Source organism: Nesoenas mayeri (genome assembly GCF_963082525.1).
Source record: "Nesoenas mayeri genome assembly, chromosome: 3".
In the NCBI taxonomy this organism is placed as follows: Eukaryota; Metazoa; Chordata; class Aves; order Columbiformes; family Columbidae; genus Nesoenas; species Nesoenas mayeri.
The window spans coordinates 69043952-69067341 of NC_137544.1; the positions used below are offsets into that span (position 1 = coordinate 69043952).

Below are 23390 nucleotides of genomic sequence, written 5' to 3' on the forward strand. Positions count from 1 at the left end.
CTGGAAACTTTTTATCCTAAGGTATGTATTTTAATATTAATAAACACTTCCATTATTTTGAAAGGCTTAAGTCTAGTGAAGAAAGAATCTACTTTACTGCATTCTTTTGTTCACAATAATTTTCGACTGTTCATTTTAAAGGTAGATAACATCCACATTTTCATTCTTGAATCAATGTCATCTCAGTGCCTCTCGTTTATCTCATTTCTGTTTTTTTTTTTTTTAATTCCAACTATAGACTGGTCTTCTTAGAGAGGTTCTTTAAGGTTCCTAAGTTTTATACATATTTCATAATAAGATGTATGGGGAGAGGCTGAGGGAGCTGGGGTTGTTTAGTCTAGAGAAGAGGAGGCTTAGAGGTGACCTCATCACTCTCTATAACTACCTGAAGGGAAGTTATAGCCAGGTGGGGATCGGTCTCTTCTCCCAGGCAGTCAGCAATAGGACAAGGGGGCATGGGCTTAAACTCTGCCAGGGGAAATTTAGGCTGGATATTAGAAAGAAATTCTTTACAGAGAGAGTGGTCAGGCATTGGAATTGCCTGCCCAGGGAGGTGGTAGACTCGCCATCCCTGGAGGTTTTTAAACTCAGATTGGACATGGCACTTAGTGCCATGATCTAATAAACGGACTAGAGTTGGACCAAGGGTTGGACTCGATGATCTCTGAGGTCTTTTCTAGCCCAGTCAATTCTGTGATTCTGTGTGATTCTGTGATATGAGCATATACATTTAAAATTTGTATTTTCCATTCCAGAGAGGTCAAACCAATTTTTTTCTGTTGTAATTGTTATTGAAACTACCTCTTTCATGAATGATGCATCTGGAATAGGTTTTTTTTTTTTAATTCTACTGTTTTGCTGAATTTGAGCCTGGTGTCAAGCCCATCTATGAAAACACTGGCTTAGGTGGTCTAGTTTTTAATATCAGCGATTACAAAAAAATTAATCTCTTTCTTCTACTCATTCTTCTGTTATCAATTACACAGTCTAAACTGCATGAACGTTCTAGTACTTTGATGAAGTAATTGAGTCTGAAATATATAAAGTACTGACTGTAGAAAAATCAAGTTATAGCAGTATTATCAACATTTGCATATACATAAAAATTAGCATATTTTACATAACCTTTTTCTTGCAATCTTTTTAGAATGTTGAAAAGCTGCAGTATAGAGATCTACTGAAAAGCTGGATGCATGATGAAAACATTACAAGACATTACAACATTATCATGCATATAGAGCAGAAAAGTTAAACAGGAATGTTGTACTTTCAAAAAAATAAAGAAAAACAACTCAGAAATACTTTGAATGGAAAAAACCTCATTCCTGTCTTCAGGAATATAAGCTGTAATAATGTTTTCCTGGGCCATCAACATTAGGCACAGAAAGGAATCATTTTGGATTTTCTGCATTTCAGGTAGTGTCTTTTAAATCCAAAATTAAGTCATAAAAGAAGAAAAGCTGATGCTTTCTTCCCTAAAGGATGCTAAACTAAACTGACAAATTTAGAAACTCAAATTTACAATGTGCTATTCTGTGCATATTAAAATTTGTTCATATTAAAAGAAGATAATTTTAGCACACAGTTGGAAGTTACGTTATTTGAGTTTACACTTAATATCAACTGCCACATTTGGAGCACTCAGGAGGTCCTTTTTAAAAGCATAGTCATTGGTTTGAAAGGGTAATGATAATGTTAAGCTGTTATCCAGCTTCTGTAGCCTTTAGAGACACGCTTATTAAAATTTTTTGTTCACCTTGAAGTGTTCTTCAACCATTCCAGTCCCATGAAGGCCAGGAGGACAGTGAGTTAGTTCCAACTCCTTCAAGGCTTTAGAGAGTTCAGGTTCACTAGTGAAATTATTTATCACATTTCTAACAGCTTTCAGGATACCTATAGCCTGTTCTATAAACCGACAGCTATCCTGGAGAGAGAGAAGAAAAACAACCTTTGTTAGAAAGATTGCTTTAAAATTTTCTTTTCTTTTCTTTTTAGTCTGTGACAGCATACAAGCTTCTTTTCTGTGGTAAAGTACAAAACTGTTCTTAAATTAATTAAATGTGACTGATTTTATAAACTGCAAAATCAATTATGTCTCTTGTATTCAAAAGTGTACAAATTTTTCACTGATTTTGGCTACTGAAATGAAAATGTTACAACATCATAACAGGCAGCATAACATACATTTAAGGATATTTTTCCTGTATCATTAGTTCTAGAACATTTAATCAGAAATAAGATGCACATAAAGACTCCCTATTGAAGTGATAATAAGACTCTTGTTAGCTGAAATGCACAGCATCTCTTCCATTATAAAAGAACAGAGGAGTATTTGTATCCCGTTGAAAATAATGTACAAATACATGCTGCCTAAAGCATCATTAATCTCCATCAGGATTTCTGTGCAAGAATGTGGACACTTTCCTGCAAATGACACCCTGCAGGGAAATTGCTGTCTTCAAAAACCAAGTACAGAGAAGATTCCAGGACATAATTCTGCTTTATTTTCTTGATGAGGAATAGCTTTTCATCCACAATCTGAAGACCAGGGGATAGTACGGCCACAACACATTTTAAATGGCCCAACTTCTTATTTAAACTTCTTTGCTACAATAAATGTAATAAATTTGCATAAGCTGCTTCAATGTCCTATACTTAGGACCCGGAATCTACTTTGCTACTAATTATTAAATTAGCTACAGCTATATTAAAAATATTTTTGCACAACTGTGCTCTAGAAGCTCTATTCCCTTCTCCCAGTGCCCATGATAAATATTTGGGCCTACTGCTTGCCAAAGAAATCTTGAAAATATGGATGGCAATGATATCCATCTGGCCTGTAGGCAATGAAGAACAAAAGCTGTAATAATTACTCCCCTGGGCCTCTTATCTCAATTTTGAAAAGCTGTTTGAATCAATTCTTCATTTTAGGTATAAAAGCTACTCTGGGATCCAGTGAGTAATATGTGATCTCATGGGATAAAACAAACTTTACTGATGTGACAGTTTATTTTACTAGGCAGTTATTTTTGCATATTAGTTAATGTCTGTACATGTATTTTATCACATGCCTCAAAAGGAGAGCTTATACACTACCTCTGACATGTATTTCAACAAGAGTACTTTTAACGTTCCATTCTGTGCTGCTGTTCTATGTAAACCACAATACTACCCAATGCTTAGTTACATGTATATATAAGACAATTATTGCAATATCCATCTCAGTGCCTGCTGCTTTGTAAAACACATTTCTTCTATGCTCTCATCCATTTCATATTGAAATTAATGTTATAGCACTAGATAGAATAACTCTAACTGAAGATCCAACAGTGCTTCACTCTAAATATAGTCAGAAACAGCTTTATCACAATGCTTGACCAGTTCTGGTTATGCATACCTTTTCAAGAACTGGCATCACAGTATCCTCTTCTCCAAAGATACATGGCACCATGCTGCACAGATGAATATGGTGCCCTATGGGAGAACTTACTGTGAAGAGCAATATGTGTCGCCTACATTAAAAAAAAAAATCAAAAAGCACTTAAAAAAAAACCAAAAACAAACACAAACAAAAACCTCCCCCCCAAAAAACAAAACCAAAAAAACCCCCACAACACAGCAATTCTTAAGCTTTTCCTTTTTTCCCTTCACATATATGGCAAAAATGAAATTCACTTCTAGATATACTGGCTCTTCAAATCCTGCATTTCTATCTTCTTCCTTCTCAAGAACCTCCAAATACAGGTAGTAGGTGAAATCAGAGAAGTCACTATTATTTACTCTATTTCTTTAGGTTTTATTTCAGTTTTCTTTCACAAAATAGGTAGTTTCACTATTTCAGATGGATACAAACCTTTAGTGTTTTAGTCAGGATTATAGTTAGCTACACCTAACACATTTGCTCTAGAAATCTTAGGGCAGAAGTCAAGTTTTCCAGTCGCATGTTACTTACATCATAATTTCCACATTTGCATTGACAAAACCAGAAAAAAATTAACACGTATTTGTGTCAGACTAGATGAACACAACAGAGTGAACATTTTATGGAGCAACTGTTAGCCAAACAACTCAATTGTAACCTCCTAAGTTGGCAAACCACAAAAATTCTTCAGGTCTTATTGGGATACACTCATCTCACCTCATTCTTGTTTGCCTGATCGTATCCTATAACAGATTCCAACCATAAAAGAAAACATTCATATCTGTACTTGTCTGACACAGACCATTGATGCTTTTCTCTCCAGTCAACATTCTGCACTCCCACTGAAATACCTGAGGAGATTGCCTGTATCAAACAGTGAAGCTTCATGGTCTTGTGTCATTGCCAGAATGGCATTTAGCTGGAGAAGTTCATTCAGGCCACAGCTTCAAAGTGTTAACCAGAGATCCAGCAGTGAGAGTAAGAAATGAGAGTGTCCTGGTTTTGTTAAAAACAAGACTGGTTCTCTTTTAGTGATTTTTCTTTCAGCTCAGTTCTTCCAGGTGGCTGTACTTTCCTGAGTTTTAGCCTGCATATTTTTCCTAGGATGCTGTACTTGGTGCTGATAAGAGACCAACGGAATGCTGAAGAAGCTCGTGTTTAGATTTATTACCATGGTAGCTAAGAAAGACTGATAAGTTTTCCCACGTTCCATTGTGAGAGGAGCATGTTTAAGGAGGGGTGGATGGAACAGGTGACTAGAACTGACCAACGGAAGTATTCCATCCCATAATCATCATACCCCCTATATAAGACGGTGATCACGAGTGTCAAGCGCTCTTCAACCATGACCGACATCTAGAGAGGACCCTGCCTGTCTGCCTGTGATCTACAGGCCTCAGGCCCTGCACCCCTGCAACCAGGTTCCGGTTTGCTGTGAAGTCCCACCTGTGACTTCCGGGGGCCTGAGCTGCACCTGCTGGAGCCGCCAGCTCCGTACACCCAGCTCTGCTGCTGGAGTGACGCCAACTCCACATCGAGCACTCGAGTGGTTTTGTATATTTTTTATATATATCCTCTATTTATTAGTAGTATTAGTAAAACTCTTTAAAACTCTCCAACTTGAAGTCTAAGTCTCTCTTCCTTTCCCCTTATCTTTCTTATCTTCTTTCCGATCTAAAGGAAGGAGTGGCGGGAGGTAAAGGGGATAACAGGGAGTGTCTGCCACAGTTTATTGCCGCTTTGCCTTAAACCGTAAAAGAGAGTTATACCTCCCACCCCTGTATTTTTTTTTTTAATTGCATCTTCTTGTATGTGAAATTTGAAAGCCCCCTGGACACCAAGAGACAGGTGGAAGAAAGTGCCTTCCTGGTTTAGCAAGTCATTTCTAATTTGGAATGACATGGGGAGCAGTCAATAAGCCCATTTGCCTCCCACACCTGCCACAGATCAAAGCTTCCTGGAAGCCTGCTGGCTCCGCCTGAAGTAGAGAGAACCAAAGCTAAGAAGCTTATCAATTTGAGCTACCTGTATCTCTGGTAGCTTTGAAATTTGTAGGTGCAAAAAGATATATGTTTTTGGCATCCTTACAGGAGATATATGACTTTTGGAAACCACACTAAAAGTGTGGTGACAGGACTAGCCTATAAAACAAATAATTACTTTTCATTTTTAATCTAAACCAAAACAAATAGAGGGCACTATTAAAGATCTTTGATTTAATATCAATGTGCTATTGTTGTGGTATTTGCTTTGCCTATTTACTTGAAACCAACTTGTTTGTTTCAAACTACATTCTGTTTCATGTCTTTGAGATTAAACTGCTGATTTATCTTGGAAAGGAAGAAGGCTTCAATGAATTAGACTGCAATTGTACAGTTATAGCAACATATGAAGATAGCATCTTCCTTGTTTCACTGGAAGTGTTTTCAGAAACTAGTATCAAAGGCTCTTGTCTTTTATCTATCTTAAACAAACAATGCTCTATACTGAATATCTAGAGTTATGTGCAAAGAGAAATAAATCATTTTAAGCACTATGTAAATGTGAAGTAAGATATGGGAGGTTTCATGGATAACCTTGGAATTTCTCCTGTCATGTTTCATGAATCCTGTTTCAAGAAAAGCTATGAAACCTCCTATGATATCATCATTCTTTTACAGTTCCACTAAAAATCCTAATTTTTAAATTTTTGTTGGTACTCGATGAAACATCTCAAAATCATTCTAGTGTGAAGCACTTTTAAGTAAGAAATTGTACTCCAGGACTGTGGTTTTTTGTTGGTTTTTTTTTGTTTGTTTGGTTGGTTGGTTTGGTTTTTTGTTTGTTTTTTTTTTAAAGTGTGTTTGTTTTTTTTTTAATTGATAAGTAAGAGTAAAGAATTCAAAATCCTTATAACAGCTTTGGTAATTATTTTAAATTCATAGTTATCTTGCAGTCTTACCAAATCTTAGCTATCAACCAATTTAATATTCCAAAAACTTATGTTTTAGGAAATAAACTCTTAGTTACTGTGTAAAGTATAAGCTCATCTCAAGCCTTAAGACTAAAGTAAAGATAGAAATGAAACCTCATACATACCCAGCAGGAAGACGTAACACAGTAGCTTTGGTTGCAGATGTATGCATCTTTAACACAAGCTCACCAGGAGCCACACATTTCCAAGAGAAATGTTCAACCATCAGCACACCCTTCGAAATAGTGGAACATTCTCGTTTTGTACCTAGAAAAAGAAAGAAAAAAATCCCTCAAAATTGGTATGGGTGGAATAATAGGAAAATGAAGAAAAATACACTTATGCAGAATCTGTATCTACTTCACAGTCACTGACATCTCCATTTAGGCATTGATGATTCAGAGAAAAGAGCCAGTCATATAAAAGGCATAGTTGGTACAGAATACAGCTGATTTGTACAGTTTCCTAGAACACAATCGTTAAAAGAATGCGTTAGCATGATGCATAGATCAGACCTGTTCCAAGTCACTTAAGGCTGCTCTAAAACTCCATAAGAATCCTTTCAGTCCACTGCAAAGGAAGCAAACAGCCATGCAAATATATATTTCTATTAAAGTTTAATTAACAGGATGGTCAGTTTCGTTTTTATAAGCTTTCCTTCAGTTCTATCTACTTTGCTCTAGATGCACTAAAACTATGTCCATATGCAATGTTTAAATGACTGATTAACTTAAGCTGATTGTCATAACACACATAAACTTTCATGAATGCCATTCTATGAGTTCTATAAAATACAAGTGATTTTTATTCAAACCATCCAAGCTGTTGGATCTTGAAATAAACTAGCTGTAAATATACTTCTGAGCTCACAGTGCATGAGTTTAAAAATCACTTCAAAATAAACCACTGATTTTACTGTATTTTGATCAGCTAAGGCATAAAGTAGCCTGAAAGAATGAAATTTGTAGGAAAAAAAAAACCCCTAAGGCTTCCTAAAGTCTCAAACTGTACCAAAATACGCCACAGCCAAACAAAATGGCACAGACATATTCAAGTATGGGAAAACACAACATTAACATGCAGTATTCTGCATTGACCTTACCTCTAGTATCATCCCAGCGCACTAATGCGGAAAAACTAACCAGGATTTCAACGGGTGTCAGACTGTCCACAAGTAAATAATAAAAGACTCGGTCATTGGTACACTGCATAGAAAAACAGATATTTGTTCATCTTTCACATTCATTGAATGCTATCTACCTGGGCTTGTACAAATTATGACTAAGATTTTGGGTATTGCGACACTAGATATGGTATGGGAAGTAACTAATTAACTGTCACTAGTTCTTCCAAATTTCAAACATGTGATTTAAACCTCATGCTGCATGTATAAACCATGGTGTTCATTTAAGAGATAACAGGATACAGAAAAGCTTCTTAAATGAGAATATATCTATTTTTATATTATACTCTTCATATCTACCTCAATTTTGTAGTTCTTGCCAAATGGTCAATGGAAAACCAAAATTTATTTTTTTTTTGTGCTGCAACTTTCTGATTCTGATTAATTACAGTAAGCTTGAAAGAAATAAGCACTCTTAATTTGTAACACAGGACTGATTCTGCCTCATGTTTTTCTCTGCAAAAATATATGGAGGCAAGATTTTTCACTCTCAACATTAATACATAATTCCTATGTCAATATTAGAAACTATAGTATGATTCTAATGTTCCTAGAAATTCTTCAACAGCTGAAGGTGAATGAACATTTTTGCTGTTTTAATATGCCTTCCTACATTCTCCAGAATCATATCAATACAATTTTTGTATTTGATCGTGGAATACCATTACTATTATCTTCATAACATAACATAAAAGTGTTCTTTTATAAGTCTGGTACAGAATTTACCTAATAGTGTAAACACCTCATCTATATCAATGTTAAAAAAAAAAAAAAATAAAAGTAGAATGGTTTTACGGCAAAGGGTTAGTTTTTCAGCACAATAGCACACAGGCTTACATAATCTTTACGCTGATTATGGCTTGTGAAAAGTACCATGCAGTGACTGGGAACATTTCTTGTGATGTGATTATAAATACAAAGAAGTGTGAAATTGCAGATATACTACAATTATGAAGCATAATCCATGTAGTTAACCTTCTCAGTACAAGATTTTACATAAAGTTCATGCCTGGAGTTTACACGTCAGTACTCTACAATTACATTTCAGTTACAGAATAAAACTAGAGCTGGAACAGGATATTCAAGCATGTTGAATAACCTTCTGATACTATGAACTATTGACGGGTTTAAAGAAATACTGTAATTTCAGTGCAACGAAGGGGTATTTCTAATCCCTGCAACAGATTTTTGCAAAGAGAAAATGGATGGTGATGATATACAGACTCCTGACTTGAGTTTTAGATGACAGGTAAAGATGAAGGAGAATTGTAGGGCAGATTCTGCAGCTGAATCATCATAAAATGTAATTTAGTCTGTAAATTGTTATAGGGTAGATTTAAATCAAGATAAAGAGAGGATGGAGATCTGATTCACTGTAATATTTACTCTCACTAGCAGGATTCATGATTTACATACTCACTCTCTTTATTATTGTGCAATATCATTCCACAACATTTTTTCATGTCTCAAACACAGCAAAATACTTCTGGATATTTGCTAGGAAACATTATCTTTGTATTGAGTATAGTAATCTTAAGGTATTTTTGTTTTGTTTTGTTTTGTTTTTTCAGTAATCACAATTCCATGTGATCTACCAATGTCATTTAGGCTATATGTATTATATAATTATTTGACAAAAATTTTTAAAAGCACAAAAAACCTCAATACAGTCATATACCTTAAAATCTGTCTTCTGATAGTTACAGGCATATGTATGTGGCTTGTGGAAAACATACAGGTTCCTACAGAGAAGATAAAATAAAAATATACATAGGAAAATAATCTTAGTAGAAATTATATATTTCAGGTAAATATCTACTTCATAGCATAAGATACTAATTTTACTTTCACAAATCAGACTCCCAGTTATTTCACAAAAATGGTTCAAAATTTTTAGTTTCATAAAAGGTGAATACAAGTCATCTCCAGAGAAAGCAGTTGACATTAATTTCTACCTTTGCTGTACTTCTACAGTTTTCAATTTGAGGTCAGGTCACTAATTTGTCCAATTTGAATCTATAAATGGTAATAAGCTAATACTGCTCTAAAACCTCCATGCCTTCCTGAAAATTACTGTAATAAAGTTACTTATAAAGACTCACTGTAAGGAAGAACTATTTTATGTAACTTAGTAATTCGCTTTATCAATTTTGTGGTGTTTGCACACCATCAGAAAGCTACTTAGTTCCTGACAACAATTGTTTCTGACCTTGATTTAACCAAGGGCAACATAAATGACTTAAGCTTTAATTGAAGATGGAATTAGTTACAAAGTCCAGTGTTTTATGTAAAAGAAATGTTTTGACTACTCAGAAATTTAACAGGGATCCTGATCCATTGCTGACATATCAGTTCCTACAACAACTAAAATTTTCCTTGTTTCTTAAAGTTGATATGAACTCTGAACATCCATCTTATTTTCACTCTATTTGAGATATAGGCATGTCAGACAATGAAAATGCTTTCAACAGAATTGACTGGTAAAATGAAAATCTTAGGTGCCTAATATCTTCTGAGTGATAAATTCTTCAAAGGTCTATCAGGATGCTTTGTTAACAGCCACTTTATCAGTTCACTCTGAAAATAAGTAAAAATTCCCATTTAGGGGCAGGAATAAGAAACTGAGAAATGCTCTCTTAATTAATATTACAGTGGTCTACAAAAGATCAACAGTACTTTAATGTTTGGCTAGCAAGTTAGAAATGTCACATTTTATATTCTCTGTGTATGACACAGTGAGCAACACTTCGAAAGGAAAGGAAATTATTTTGTGATGCTTTTTTTTCTGAAGGCCATGTCTTCCTGGACCTAGGGTCCAAAGTGATCTATGATCTTTTATTCTTAAAGTTCCTGTAGTGCGGCTAGTATAAAAGTTATACATTCTCCCTCAGAGACAGAACAGAGCTTAATGTCTGCTCAAGAAGAGATTAATTTATGAAAATAAAAGCTTCAAAAAGAAATCACAGTTACAAATTCAAATGAGGAAAGAAAATCCACAACAAACAACAACAATAACAGCAACAAACAAACACACACACAAACAAAAAACCCCGGGTGAATTTTCTCTGATATAATTACTTCCCTCAGCAATGTCAGATTCTCTAAAGATCTATACTATACCAGGCCTTTTAAAACTGAAAGACAAAAGCTAAAGATATTATGCTGCAGTTACATGAGCTTCTTTTTATGTCTGCAGAGGTATAAATGCCTTAGAACTATGTTGAAGATGGAAATAAAAAAAGCACCTAGTCAACCAAGCCAAGCTATGCTGATGGCAACAGAAGATTTCAACAATGCTTTTTGCCTTAGAATTGTGTTGTTTAGATGCAGACTGTGTCTGTCTAGTGGCTGATGGGTCAGGTCTGTGAGCACCCTAATGACTGCATGCTCCATGACCTACCACCTTCCACCAGTTTGATGTATGCTTTATGAAACTGGTGGTTGTGTTCTCCAGTGTCCTCTGGAGGACTTACTCAAGCCACAGTGTGGGGCTGCACCTGCAGACTCACTGTCAACAGGGACAGTAATTTTGGTCAGAAGAGTAGCCCTGGGGCTACCCTGAAATGCAGGTTAGTTATACAAAGATCTGTTGAGAAGATAGTTTTTATATTGTCACATTTCACATTTTACCATTGTTATACTGCAAATTTTATGCAATTAAACCCAAACCCTCTGTTCCTTACTGGAAACAAACACAGAAGTCTTCAAAGCTAATCCAGGTTTCCCTGGAAACAGAAGTTCTTTCTGACTTGATTTCTTCTTTTGATTTATCCCCTGTCTGGATGTTCATACCAGTATCAACTGTTGACATTCGTTTTGCATTAACTTTGATATTTTCATGTAATTCTTCTGTGGAGATAAGAAGACACGCAGAGTCAATACAGTAACAATATGCACATTAAAGTGATATCATTCTTATATTTTAAAATTATCCTAAAATTACCAGAATATTTCCCATACATCTCCGACTTTAAAAATAAAAGCTAAAACACTAACCTGAAAAGCTCAAAAGGTGACCAAAATAACTCTGTATAGGTATTCATTGCTTACAACTGCTTAAGTATTCTGCCTCAATCTACTATCACATTGAAGTGTGCATTAGAACCTTTAACAGGAGCATGTCAGGCGAACATACATACGAATTCTGGAAACCTGAAGTCATCTATATAAAGAAACCAGGCAACCCCTTGTCTAAAGCTCCTATCCAGTGAAAAGCTAATGGGCAATATCATAAAATTTTTACAACTCACAGAAAATAAAAAATACACAGAATTGTGGAGGACCCAAAGACCTATTTTTGCCTCTAGTACTTAGAGAGTAGCCCCTACTCACACTAGTCAGTCTAACTACCTGTAAACAGAAATAGATTTGTGCTACATTACGTGAATCTTCTTGTAGGAAAATCAGAACTACTGTCAGATTCGTACCAAAATATAAACACAGAAATTTCATGTAGACACACTTTACAATCATTTCATAACTGTTTAACTTGTGTGGTAATGCCACTTTCTCTGCCTTTCTTCTGTGAGATTCATATGAATAGTTCCTGATGGTGATTAATCTGTGCCAAAAAGAAGTCTTGAGAATAGCTCAGAACTGCTGAGAAAGTAGAAGAGAACAGCTCAAACATGAACAGCTATTAATTCAGAATGTTTGCTGAGGAAAAAGATGAGGTAATATCCAAACAGATGAGATAAAATAAATGAGAAAGCTAATTAGGAAAATACATTATTATATTTACAGTTGCTTTGTAACGTTTCATGATCAGTGAGACAAATAGTGGTGTGCTAGATAACTAATGAGTTTCTAAGATGTAGGTGGCTCTAAATCAGCTTGCAACTAATTTTTCAAGAATTGAAAGGAAAGAAATGTAAGGTAAGAAAATGCACCCAAGACCTTTTTGTCTTTCTTACACTATGGAAGAACTACCTGAAAGCTCTAAAATCTAGGCTTTTTCGTAGATTTAAGTTAGCATAGGTTTAGGTCTCCGGTGAAATAACAACAGTGTTTGGCTTACAAATGTGCATTATCACAGTGAGTATGATGAAGGGATCACCAGAGTAGAACCATGCCTAATATCATCTTCCTGTGACCATATGTTGCTCTTCCTTGTTCATTCTGAACACGAGAACTAGAGTACTATCCATTGACCTTCTTCAGGATCAATAGAGTCAGTAGCTCTCTGCAGCCTTCAAAGAGAAGATATATTCCACTCTATCTAAAAGTCATAAACTTTTCTGTTGCCTACATATGCAGGCTGGGGGCAGAGGGAAGACAGCTCTCCCAGCACAGCTAAAGGAATGCAAAGACGCTGTCAACAAAATTGCTCCAGTTTACCCACTTCTTTTTGAAGAGGTAACCAGAATCTTGTGCGAATGTCATCAAAAAGCATATCTTGTCCTTTTTGAACTATGCATTCTAAAGACATTGCTGTTCAGAGCTTCCTGGTATCCTACAGCAATACAATTATAAGCGAAAAGTAAATCAAACTGCTAACTATGGTTTAACTTGTGTGCAAGAAGTGACATTTCTAGCTATGAGAAACTGCAAGCCCTAGGTGATATAATGAAAACATAATTTATGGAGTAAAGTTATAAATAAATCTGAAACAGATCTTAAGACATGTTCAATGTAAAATAGTATTTAAAAACTGACATATGGGAGATAATGTCAGCAAATAATTGTCCATAATGATAATTTATTCCTTGAACAAATGTGATTATTAATCAAACACACAGGGATATAACATGAGCTTAGCAAAGTTAAACACTGCAGAGATGTTTAGAAGAGGAAAAAGCATATTTGAATTTAAGAATTTTATGCTACTTAGAACTCAAGCAACAAAGATTAATGTAACAATCAAGCTTAAGAGAAAAAAGGTAACTTGATAAGGGAAAATATTCAGGTACAGAACTAATATCAAAACATACATTTTAGCAAAAAAACAGAAGACAAAACCAGATCAATAACTAAGATCAGAGCAGCATACAAACTAAAGTAATTAATCCAAAAAGGGAAAAAAGAAAGAGTAGCAAATGAACTGCAAAATTCCTGTCAGATAACAGATAATCATAGGAATAATGTGATACTACAAAAAATTTCCACCAGATCCAGTACAGATGATGATGCACTATAGTTTTTCAAAATATTTGATTGCATTTCGTGAACCTCAATAGCACAAAATTAGCAGCCTAAGTAGTTTAAAACCTCAATAGCACAAAATTAGCAGCCTAATTAGTTTAAGGAAAATATTTTAAACTATCTTTTTAAAAGAAACAAATATAGAAGGATTGAGATTCCTAAACCAAAAAGTATTGAAATACTGAAAAGCAACTACTTAACCAGGAAAGGATTTGTTTATGAGTTACTTGTAACGTATCACTGTTCTCAACAGGAATGTGTTTCATATCTACTTCAAGTGAACAGAAAGAACTTTCCTGACATTAGATTATTCATATATTTAACTGTCTAATGATCTGTAGCCAAACTCTGAAGAGATAAAATTATTATCATTCACATACTTCGCAAAATTTGAGCAATTTTTAGCCCTGTTAAAAACTGTATTTAAACCCCCATACTCATAAATAAAACATTTTTAAAAGATCTATATGTTTCTCTCAGTTTTGGTTCATGATTCATGCACTCAGGTATTCTCTGGAGTTGAAAGTCTAATAATGAATCGTTTTGAAGTAATAGCAATAGGAAGTAACCTTCATAACCTACAGTGCGTGACACAATGCAAAACATTAAACCTAGATACATCACTAAGCCTCCTTTCCCTATGAATTTTTTCATTTTAAAAAGAATTATTAACTAAATTAATTTTCAAATAATTAAGATGTTAAAAAGAATTGTGTTATTTAAAGAAAAGCAATCATATCTGTAACACCTAATAGGAGCATAGAGCTCCAGTCTTTGAATCCTGTAATGATTAGTAGTATTTCCCATGTAAAGTTGGAATAAATGGATCTTGCATAGAGAAACGACAACATATGGGTTGAGACGGCCTGGAGATTGTGAAGAGAACCTGAACACAAAGGATTTAGTTACAGTAGTAATGAGAATTATTAGTATTACAGGCCAGAGGATGGAAACACGTCCACTTTTTCCTTTTCCTTGGTTGTGCTATGGGAGCTTCTCTTGAATGGGAATTTCTTGAGTAGACTTCTGATTAAGCAGAAAAAAAATGGAAATCTGGCTATTGAGAATTAGTTAATAGTGAGAGCTACAAAAATACTCCAAGATCCCAGTATATTCATGGCAGGTTTAGAGTAATCTACTGCAAACTACTCTATTTCTATTAGGCTTTGGCATTGAGCTGTGAGAGGATATATTTCCAGCTGATTAACTTGTAGCATTTAGATACAGTGGAATTCCTCTAGTGTGGTTATTTTTATTTTTTTTTTACTGGGATGATATTGACAAAAATAAGATTTCATAAGAAAAAACATTCAAGCACTAGAGTACTTGCAATCCTTCTCAGTTCTTAAACGTATAGCCTCAAAATTATATTCTTTGCCTGTTCTGAACATATGTCTACCAAATTTGGTTTTGATTTATTAGTATAGGTTTTGGAGAAGTATGATTTACGCTTGCTTCAAGACATTTAAAAATCCTAACTGTATTGTCACTCTTTGTTACACTTATATTTTCACATGCTCTTCTGCTCTGAGATTCACTTTCAGAACTCTGGTAAAAGGGAAGGTGTTTTCTAGCAGTTAGTTTTAGAAGAGGTTCATTGTGCACCAAGCAAATCTGGTCACTTGTTTTAAATAGAAGGCTCTTACTAACTTCTGATCAAATCCTTAAAACATTCACTTAAACAAAGAAGTGCTAATTTCGAAAAAAATTACTCAGGCTGAATACTCTTAAAATACTAATCTCAAACACACTAATTTATTTTCTCCATTTATTACAATGGAGGGAAAAAAAAGTATAATTCAGAGTGATTAGAAAAAGAGCTCTGTGTACAAAGCTCAGTATATTTTACTGGAGAATAACTTACGAGAAATCATATTTTTTTTCAAAATACTATTGTAAATTACAGATTTTTTTTAATACCATTGTGAAGATTCTACTCTATGTAATTATACATGCTACTACCAGTTTGTTGAAATCTTTTCCTGTAAAACCAATGCCTATAAATAACACTGTTGATACACATACACTGAGGCCAAACAACATGGGAATGGCAGAAGCCTGCATATAAACTTCAAACACACTTACCTTTACTAGGTCTCTCTGTATTTTGCTGCTGAAAGAGGATGGTCTCCTATATGGTGAAAAACAAAAGTCAGCAATAGTTATTATAATCTTTTATTTTGCTAAAGAAAATATCTGGGTTTGAGACAGTTCTTCCTGAGATGGAGAAAGAAACTAGTAAGTTATCACTGTAGTATGTTTAAAAGAAAAAAAAAAAAAAAAAAAAATCAGCATAATACCTACATATACATTATCGACAGAAAGACTGATGTTTTTCCGGAGAAGTACATGTGATCTGGATTCTGAGAAAAAAAGCTGTTCCACCTGCCTACTCCTCTGCTATTAACAAAATGTTCTTTGATATTGCTTCTATTTGACAATAAAATAAAGTGCTATTCTAAGAACTAATTCTTCTTATTCTAGAACCAACTCTTTTCCATTCTGTTTCCATTCTTGAAAAATATATGGAGGGCTCCTTTTCCAACAAATATTTCTTGCTGTGTGACTGTATACAACTGTCATTGGCAATAGAGTGCCTGATTGCTACAGCATCTTTTGTTTTCTATCAGCTGCATAAATAAAAAGTAGCCTGCTCTTTTCTAATGTTTTTGGCAAACAACTTATCCTGGTCAATCCCATTTCCAAGCTAAAGCTGCCGAACTAACATGAATGCAATATCCACTTGTGTTTAAAGTTGAAATTTAGTTAGCCAGCCTTTCAGAAAGTCTACTCATTAAATTTGCAAAGACAGGGTCCTATTCTTTGAGAGATTAATATCTTTGATACTGTTAAAAATGTGTGCCCAGTCATCCTTCCTTCCGACTGCCCTCTTAACTGCAATATGACATAACTCTGCGCAAGGCTCGCTTCCACTTTTTTTTCTTTTATTCTGAGGGAAGGAAAGCAGGAGAAAGAGTTTTGACAGTTCCCAGCTTATTTCCTATTGGAACATGGTACCTTTAATGGGTTAATTGGACTAGTTTGGCCTTTGCAAAGATAACTATTAAAGCCTAAAAAGGCTACTGCCAAAAATTTTGCAAGCTTCTTTTCATTTCGAGTCTCCCTTTAATGAAATTTCTCATCCTTCCTCACACTCAATCTCCTCAAATATACCCAGCTATACACGTGTCAAAGGCACTAATGCTGAAACTGATAGCATTGAGCTGGCCAGCATCTGGACAAACACAGTGATTTTCTGTCCTGTGTCTCAAAGAGGAATTGTAGGAGCTATACTGAATTGGATCTCCTTTTACACTTTCTCAATACAATCTAGAAACATTTTTTGAGGGGCAAACTGACATAATTTAGAGAGTTTGAATAAGTCAGACTGTGTGGCAGGTCACAGCAGTACCTAAAGATTGTATAAGGTCATTGTGTATAACTCCAGGTCTGCTTCAAACCTATTACAGACCACCCTACAATATGAAGGGATCTGTGAATGTTTCCTCAAAGGAAAGCCTTATGGTTTTCTGCTTTAATTGCTAGTTGCAGTAAAAGTCTTCCTTCAGCATTTTACAGCACTTCCACAGGCCCCAAAGAGGCTCAGGAATCTCACCTGTTTCCAAATTCCAAATTTTCCTGATCTTTTCTGAAATAACTAAAAGAAAGAGTTGAGAGAAAAAAAAAAAAAAGAACAGATTTAAGACCCTCTGTCCTGAAGTAGGAGAAGTAGGAAACACCAAATAATTTAATACTTTTTACTTAACTGCAGTATTGCTTATTGAGAGAATTTGAAAGTCCCATTTTTGCATGGCACAAATCCTAAATTCTATTCCAAATCTGTTGTGGGATTTTTGAAGAAGGTTCATGAATCAAAGCTGGGGACAGATCTAATATAAACAGCAATTAAGAGAAAAATACATACATTGCTGAAATTGTTAACAGTTGGCTGAACAATTTGCCTTTTTTGTTTAATTTATTGCTTTTCTAGAGCAAATGAGCTGAAAAGGACGCAACAGGATTCTGCAATTGCCCATGTGCTGAAGTACTGTTCCTGTTTCCAGAGTTCTGTACATATATGTGTGCAAAACAAAAGGGTGTAATTTGTCACGTGACATTGGTATTCATGATTCAATATGTGGCTCTGAAAAATCTCTAGTAAACCTGGACTATCTCATTTAAACTGTGACTTCAGAAGTACGCATGCACTGAGCTGTCATATTTCTGCATGGGAGTCTACAACTTGGAAGATTCCAATATCGCCAAATTTCTCATAGGAGTCACTGGATTCATCAAAGAGGTACATGCCAACTGTACAATTTATCAAGTTTCTCATCTGAAATACTGGGCATGTCCAAAGTATATAAAGTATCAGATATACTGCAGAAGCCTTAGAGGCTGCAATGTGTGCACCACAATTCCAGCACTTTCTGCCAGACTTACTGTTCATAGACAGTACACATGATCCATGCCTCTAGTATGAACATGTGGCACCTTATTATACAGCTACTGTGTTGGTATTATGAGCTGGCAGCAGGAAGACCTTGAGAGATACAGAAAATCCTTAAAAACTACTTCAATAGTATTTCCAGTATAGGAGGAGAAACACCCTGGAAAATCTGGATGCTTAGTAATGTTACGTAAGCCTGTTCGAACTGTGAAAGCAATCTAACCACAGCTGTGTAGAGTCTCCTGTAGGCTCAGTTACTCAGTTTTTGGAGCACAGACATAACACAGCCAAAAGTTGCCTGCTTCCCTAGTAGTATGGGATGTGTCCATTTCCCTAAACCTCACTGATTTTGAGGTAATTGCGAGAGTCAATGAAATTCTCATGTTACGCTATTGCCTCAGCTACAGCAACTAAGATATTAGCACGGAAAGAGAAACTAAAGGCATTTTTCCTCCTTAATGAACACACATTGTCTGAAAGGTCGGCTCTGCTGCCACAGTATCTGACAATGAAAGAAATTTTAAAAAGACTTGGCTCAAACTGTGAAACATGGAAGGATGCACACAGATTCATACTTGTTCTTTCTGCCATGAGTGGGAAATCCGAATGCAAAATGTGAGGAAAATTTGCTGGTTAACTTAAAAATCTAATTTATCACCTATTATATTTTTTAATTGTTAACACATAATTGTTAAATAATGGTAATTCATAAATGTATAGCTACCTTGTTACTTTCAAGGATCCATTTGTATTGTACAGCCTCCTAACATTAGCTATATTATTATTTTATTAAAATCCACTACATAATATGTTTTAAAACCTGATGTTTTTCTAAAACCAGTGTCCTTTTCTGTTGTAGAAATTATGTCTGGCAAAACTTTTCACACTAGTTTTTCTGTAAAAAATACCAGTCTTCTTCCAAAATTAAACTCTCTGGATAAATTCTCTGGTGAAGGAATAAACCTTCAAATATATCATTTTTAAGATTAAAAATCCATTTTAAGTCTACCTCCAAAATGACAAAGACAACCAAATTATTTCTTAAGATCCGCCCCTGTATGAAATTTCTAGGTTTGTTGTTGACCTGAGAGTTACTTCAGCTCTAGTTTTAGCTGTGATGTGGGAGAAGGTAACAGAGGTGGCTTTCGAAAAAAGGCAGTGGTACAAAAGAACAAACAGCTTCAAAGTTGTGCACACACTGAGGTATTGGATTGGCTTAAAAATACTGGATTACCAACTCATCTTCTGCTTTATTCAATCTCTAATGTTGGAGCTGGCCTATTCTGTATAAGCAAGTAGATACTTCCAGGCCTATCAAAGATTCTCTACACCACAAATGTCTCAATTGAGACTCAAGTCACACTTCTAATCCATGTGCCTCATAGCTCATGTATAATTTTTTTTTTTCTGAAAAAAATAAGCAGGAAATTTTCATTTTGTGCAGACTGAAGCAATTTCAAAAACTATAAAAGCTGTAAAGAAAATACGGTTTTGTTTTTTCTACCTAGCCTTCCTGTTGACTCAATATTAATTCACTGAACTTATGAAATATGTCATAATAAGGATTAGAATGAGAAGAAAAAGCTTGTTATCACACAACAAACTGGAACATTTATGGGGAATATGAAAAAAGCACACAACAGAGCATGCAGACTAAGAGTGATACAGGTTGTGAAGCAGGTGGTAAGACTGAGCTTGCATATATAAAGGGTTGGCAGTCAAGTAAGAGAAATGAGGTAAAAATGAAAATTAAAGAACAAGTGTATTGTGTCTATGTCACTGAGAGTGACAATTTTAACCATTCTGTTCTAGAAAGTACCATTGCTGGGGTGCTTGACACTGAAAAAGCCACAAAGAAAAATCTGAGTGTTCTGCTTAAGATCAGGTCAATCTAGTAACTATCGCAATTCTGATGGTAAATATATTTGGATTAGATTTTCCTTGCTTTGTTCAACATTTCCCCAAACAAAAGGCAAGGAGCTTTATTCTCAATGGAATTGGAGTTATGTATTAAAGAATTTATCACAATGAAGAACATTCAAGTAGGATTTGAATGACAGAGCTACAAGAAAACACTTCTCCAGGATACTCTTTTTCCCAAAAGAGTTTGCCAAAATTACTATTCCAGAAAACTGCAAGACATTGTGCAGCTTACACATGATGAATTTTTTTTTTCCTTTTTCCTGACCACAAAAGTAGATAAGGGCTAAAAATGAAAGGAAAAATCAAATTCTGAAAGCTTTCTAGTTCAGTAAGCCATTATCCCACAAATATTTTTTCCCAGACAAATGCAATAAGCCAAAAATCTGCTTTCATATGCATTTCAATGCATCTTACACATATAAATTTACCTTCCTATTGAAGAAGAATAAAAGCAAGCCTCTTCATTAAAGAACTGGGCCCTATTTTGTGGAGTTTTAAAATAAAAAAATTAATAAACTGTATTTTCTTAAGAACAGTGTGTATCAAGATCCATCTAACTACCAAAAATAGATATTCTAATTTTTTTTCCTAATGTAAATCAGCAAAGCTTTCAGAACTGTGAAATCAGAGTGAATGGGAGATTCAAGATTTAAAAAATTTGAAAAAATCAATAATAAAGCATTTCTGTTATTTGGCATGAGTACTTGGCAAACACAAGGGATAATGCTATCTTTCGACTTGATATTCTTCAAAGAAGCTACATCCAGCTCCTAAAATTTTATCTTTCATTCATCACCAGTCACTGTTTCTGTGACAACAGACCTCAGGAACAGTGAATCAGATATTCAGTGATGTATCTTTGTACAGTTTACACTGTAGTGAATTGAGATATGCCAGTTAAAACTTGCTGAGGACCTGGCACAGCAGCTGACTGAATTTCAGTCAACTTGAAGCATAACACTGCTGGATCCCAAAGATTTACTGAATCTGTATCAAAGGTTTCAAAGCAGAGATTTCCTGAATAGAAATCACACAGGTTAAAATGGAGACAATGTTATTCAAGCTAAATATACTACAATACAAAATTCTACAAATCAGCCATAACCTAGAGAGTTTGGGATAGCAAAGTTTCTCCTTTACTGCTTGTTTTTGTTTTGTTTGTTTGATACATAGATGTATGTTGTTGTTCCAAGTTTTAAAATTATGGAAAGAAAGCTCTCCCATAATTAATCTCCCAGAGGTATCCACATAATTTTGTTGATTAAAAAATTTAATACACAAAACACAGAAAAGCTAAATATATATTCTATTGCAAAGAATTTTTCTTCACTACAGAATTACCTTATTTTAAACTAATAAATACCCAATAACTATACCCACACACATACTTTTTCTATACATATGATAAATACAGAACAGTTTATAACAATGGCTTTTCAGATCTGAAATATAAAAATAGTATTACAGTATACTCTGAAGAGGAAACTTATAAATAGGCCTTCCAAAAATTACATAGAAAATTATTTTCCCTTTATTTCAAAATTTACCAAACTAAATTATGCCTTCTTTGTTCATGAAGATAACTGATACTATCCTTAACATTATGTCTTCAAACAGCTTTTGTAACCCACAAGCAGTCACTATACATTAGCCAAATGCCACAAATGTTATCCTCAAGTATATTTATCAGTTTGTCCCAGAAAAGAACAGTAGAAATTTTAAAATAATTGAGTCATACTTGCTACAGGATAGTGTGGATAAGGACTTTGTTGCTGTTTTTCCTTTATGCAGCACTATCTGTGAGTACATTTTATAGGTTCTTTTAAATTATTTTCTATATTATATTCATATTGAATGTAACAGATACAGAAGAAGTACTCACTCTTTGCTTGGAATAGAAAATAAATGTAAAAAGGAGAACTGTAGTAAACATTTACAAGTGGAGATTACATCTTCCGCAAAGTATAAGTGGTTTATTGAGTTGGATCCAGATTTTGAGTGTAACTTCATTGAAAGCATTTGCATATTGCCTAGGCTGCTTTATGCCTCAGTTTTCTTAAAGTGAGAAAGAGAAATGCTATCAGATGCTCTTATGATCAGTGTCTGCTGCAATAAGGACGAAACTGGAGAGATATTGGCACTGCCAAGTTGGGTTCTTTTGTAGGTGTTGAGTAAATAAAATAACTTCAGTGGAGTTCTGTTTGTTTGCTCGAATACTTAAGTCTTTATTTCTCTATGTTGCAAATTATTTCCCTATATAAAATATTCTGCTCAGGAAGCTTGAGCCTTTAATTCATGGCTGAGGATTACCTTCGAAGGCGAAGCTGCTGTAATTTAAGAGCAGGTAAACTCAGCAATGAAACCTTAACTCTTTTCGTAGATCTAGCCTGAACTCTTTCAACTAAGAACAAAATGAGGATACCATTTTTAAGGCACAAGTTTATAAAATATACATTTTCAAGTAGCCACATGCCTTGGTACATCCTTCACTGTAGATGAAATACACTAATCGTAACATGAAGTAAACACTTATTTATAAAGATCCTTGAGTATCTTAAGACCCTCACATCAAATTGATTTTAAAGAGAGAAAAAGAAAAAAATCATAGTGTTAGCAATAGCACTTTTAAAATCTCAGGAATAAATAATAAAATAAAAATAAGATTAAAATTAAAAGCATTAGGAAAGATTTCCTACCTGTTACAGATCAATATAACTGTAAAGTGCAAAGAGCAGGAAAATTACTTAAGTACCGGGGTGGGGGAAGGGAAGCTTACTGAAAACTCTTTTAAAACCTATATTTACGTATTAAGTAAAACCTATATTTATGTATTAAGTATTTTCTATTTTGCCTTTCACTAGCCTGTGGAATATCAAGTTAAAAAAACAAACAAACAAACAACAGGAAAATTGTTACCTGAGAAGAATCTTCTTCATTTGAGTGTATTCCATTTTGATTCATATCCACATTAGTGTCACTTACATTTTCATCACTTTCAGTAACAGAAGGGAGATAGGATACAGAATGAAATCCTTTTTTGATGGTAGACTGTGGAAAGTGGCTAAATAACAAAGAAATTTCAAAGACTTTAATCTGTACATTTACTTTCAAATGACAATCTTCATAACTACTATTCTTAACAGAATTTTATCAAAATAATTTGTGCCTCCTTTATTTTGACATCTTAATAGGGCAGCACAAGATTTATACACACATCTACTCCTTATCATTATTGGCTTGGCACTACACACAAATCTATGCTCAAAAGATATGAGCTTTTGCCCTCTTAACTGACTCTCAAAATACAAATCCCAAGTCT

General features: G+C 34.5%; 1 protein-coding gene across 1 annotated transcript in view; it reads right to left on the bottom strand.

Annotated features, from left to right (window-relative positions):
• The window catches only part of ADGB (androglobin), a gene marked incomplete at both ends in the record, with an annotated part of 111274 nt that overhangs the window by 44812 nt on the left and 43072 nt on the right, over nt 1–23390 (bottom strand). Inside the window, 8 exons of the mRNA XM_080341439.1 lie at nt 1757–1924; nt 3398–3512; nt 6500–6641; nt 7477–7579; nt 9236–9299; nt 11241–11406; nt 15784–15829; nt 22988–23132. Coding sequence (XP_080197565.1) covers nt 1757–1924; nt 3398–3512; nt 6500–6641; nt 7477–7579; nt 9236–9299; nt 11241–11406; nt 15784–15829; nt 22988–23132 — 949 coding nt within the window. The remainder of the gene's footprint in view (nt 1–1756; nt 1925–3397; nt 3513–6499; nt 6642–7476; nt 7580–9235; nt 9300–11240; nt 11407–15783; nt 15830–22987; nt 23133–23390) is intronic.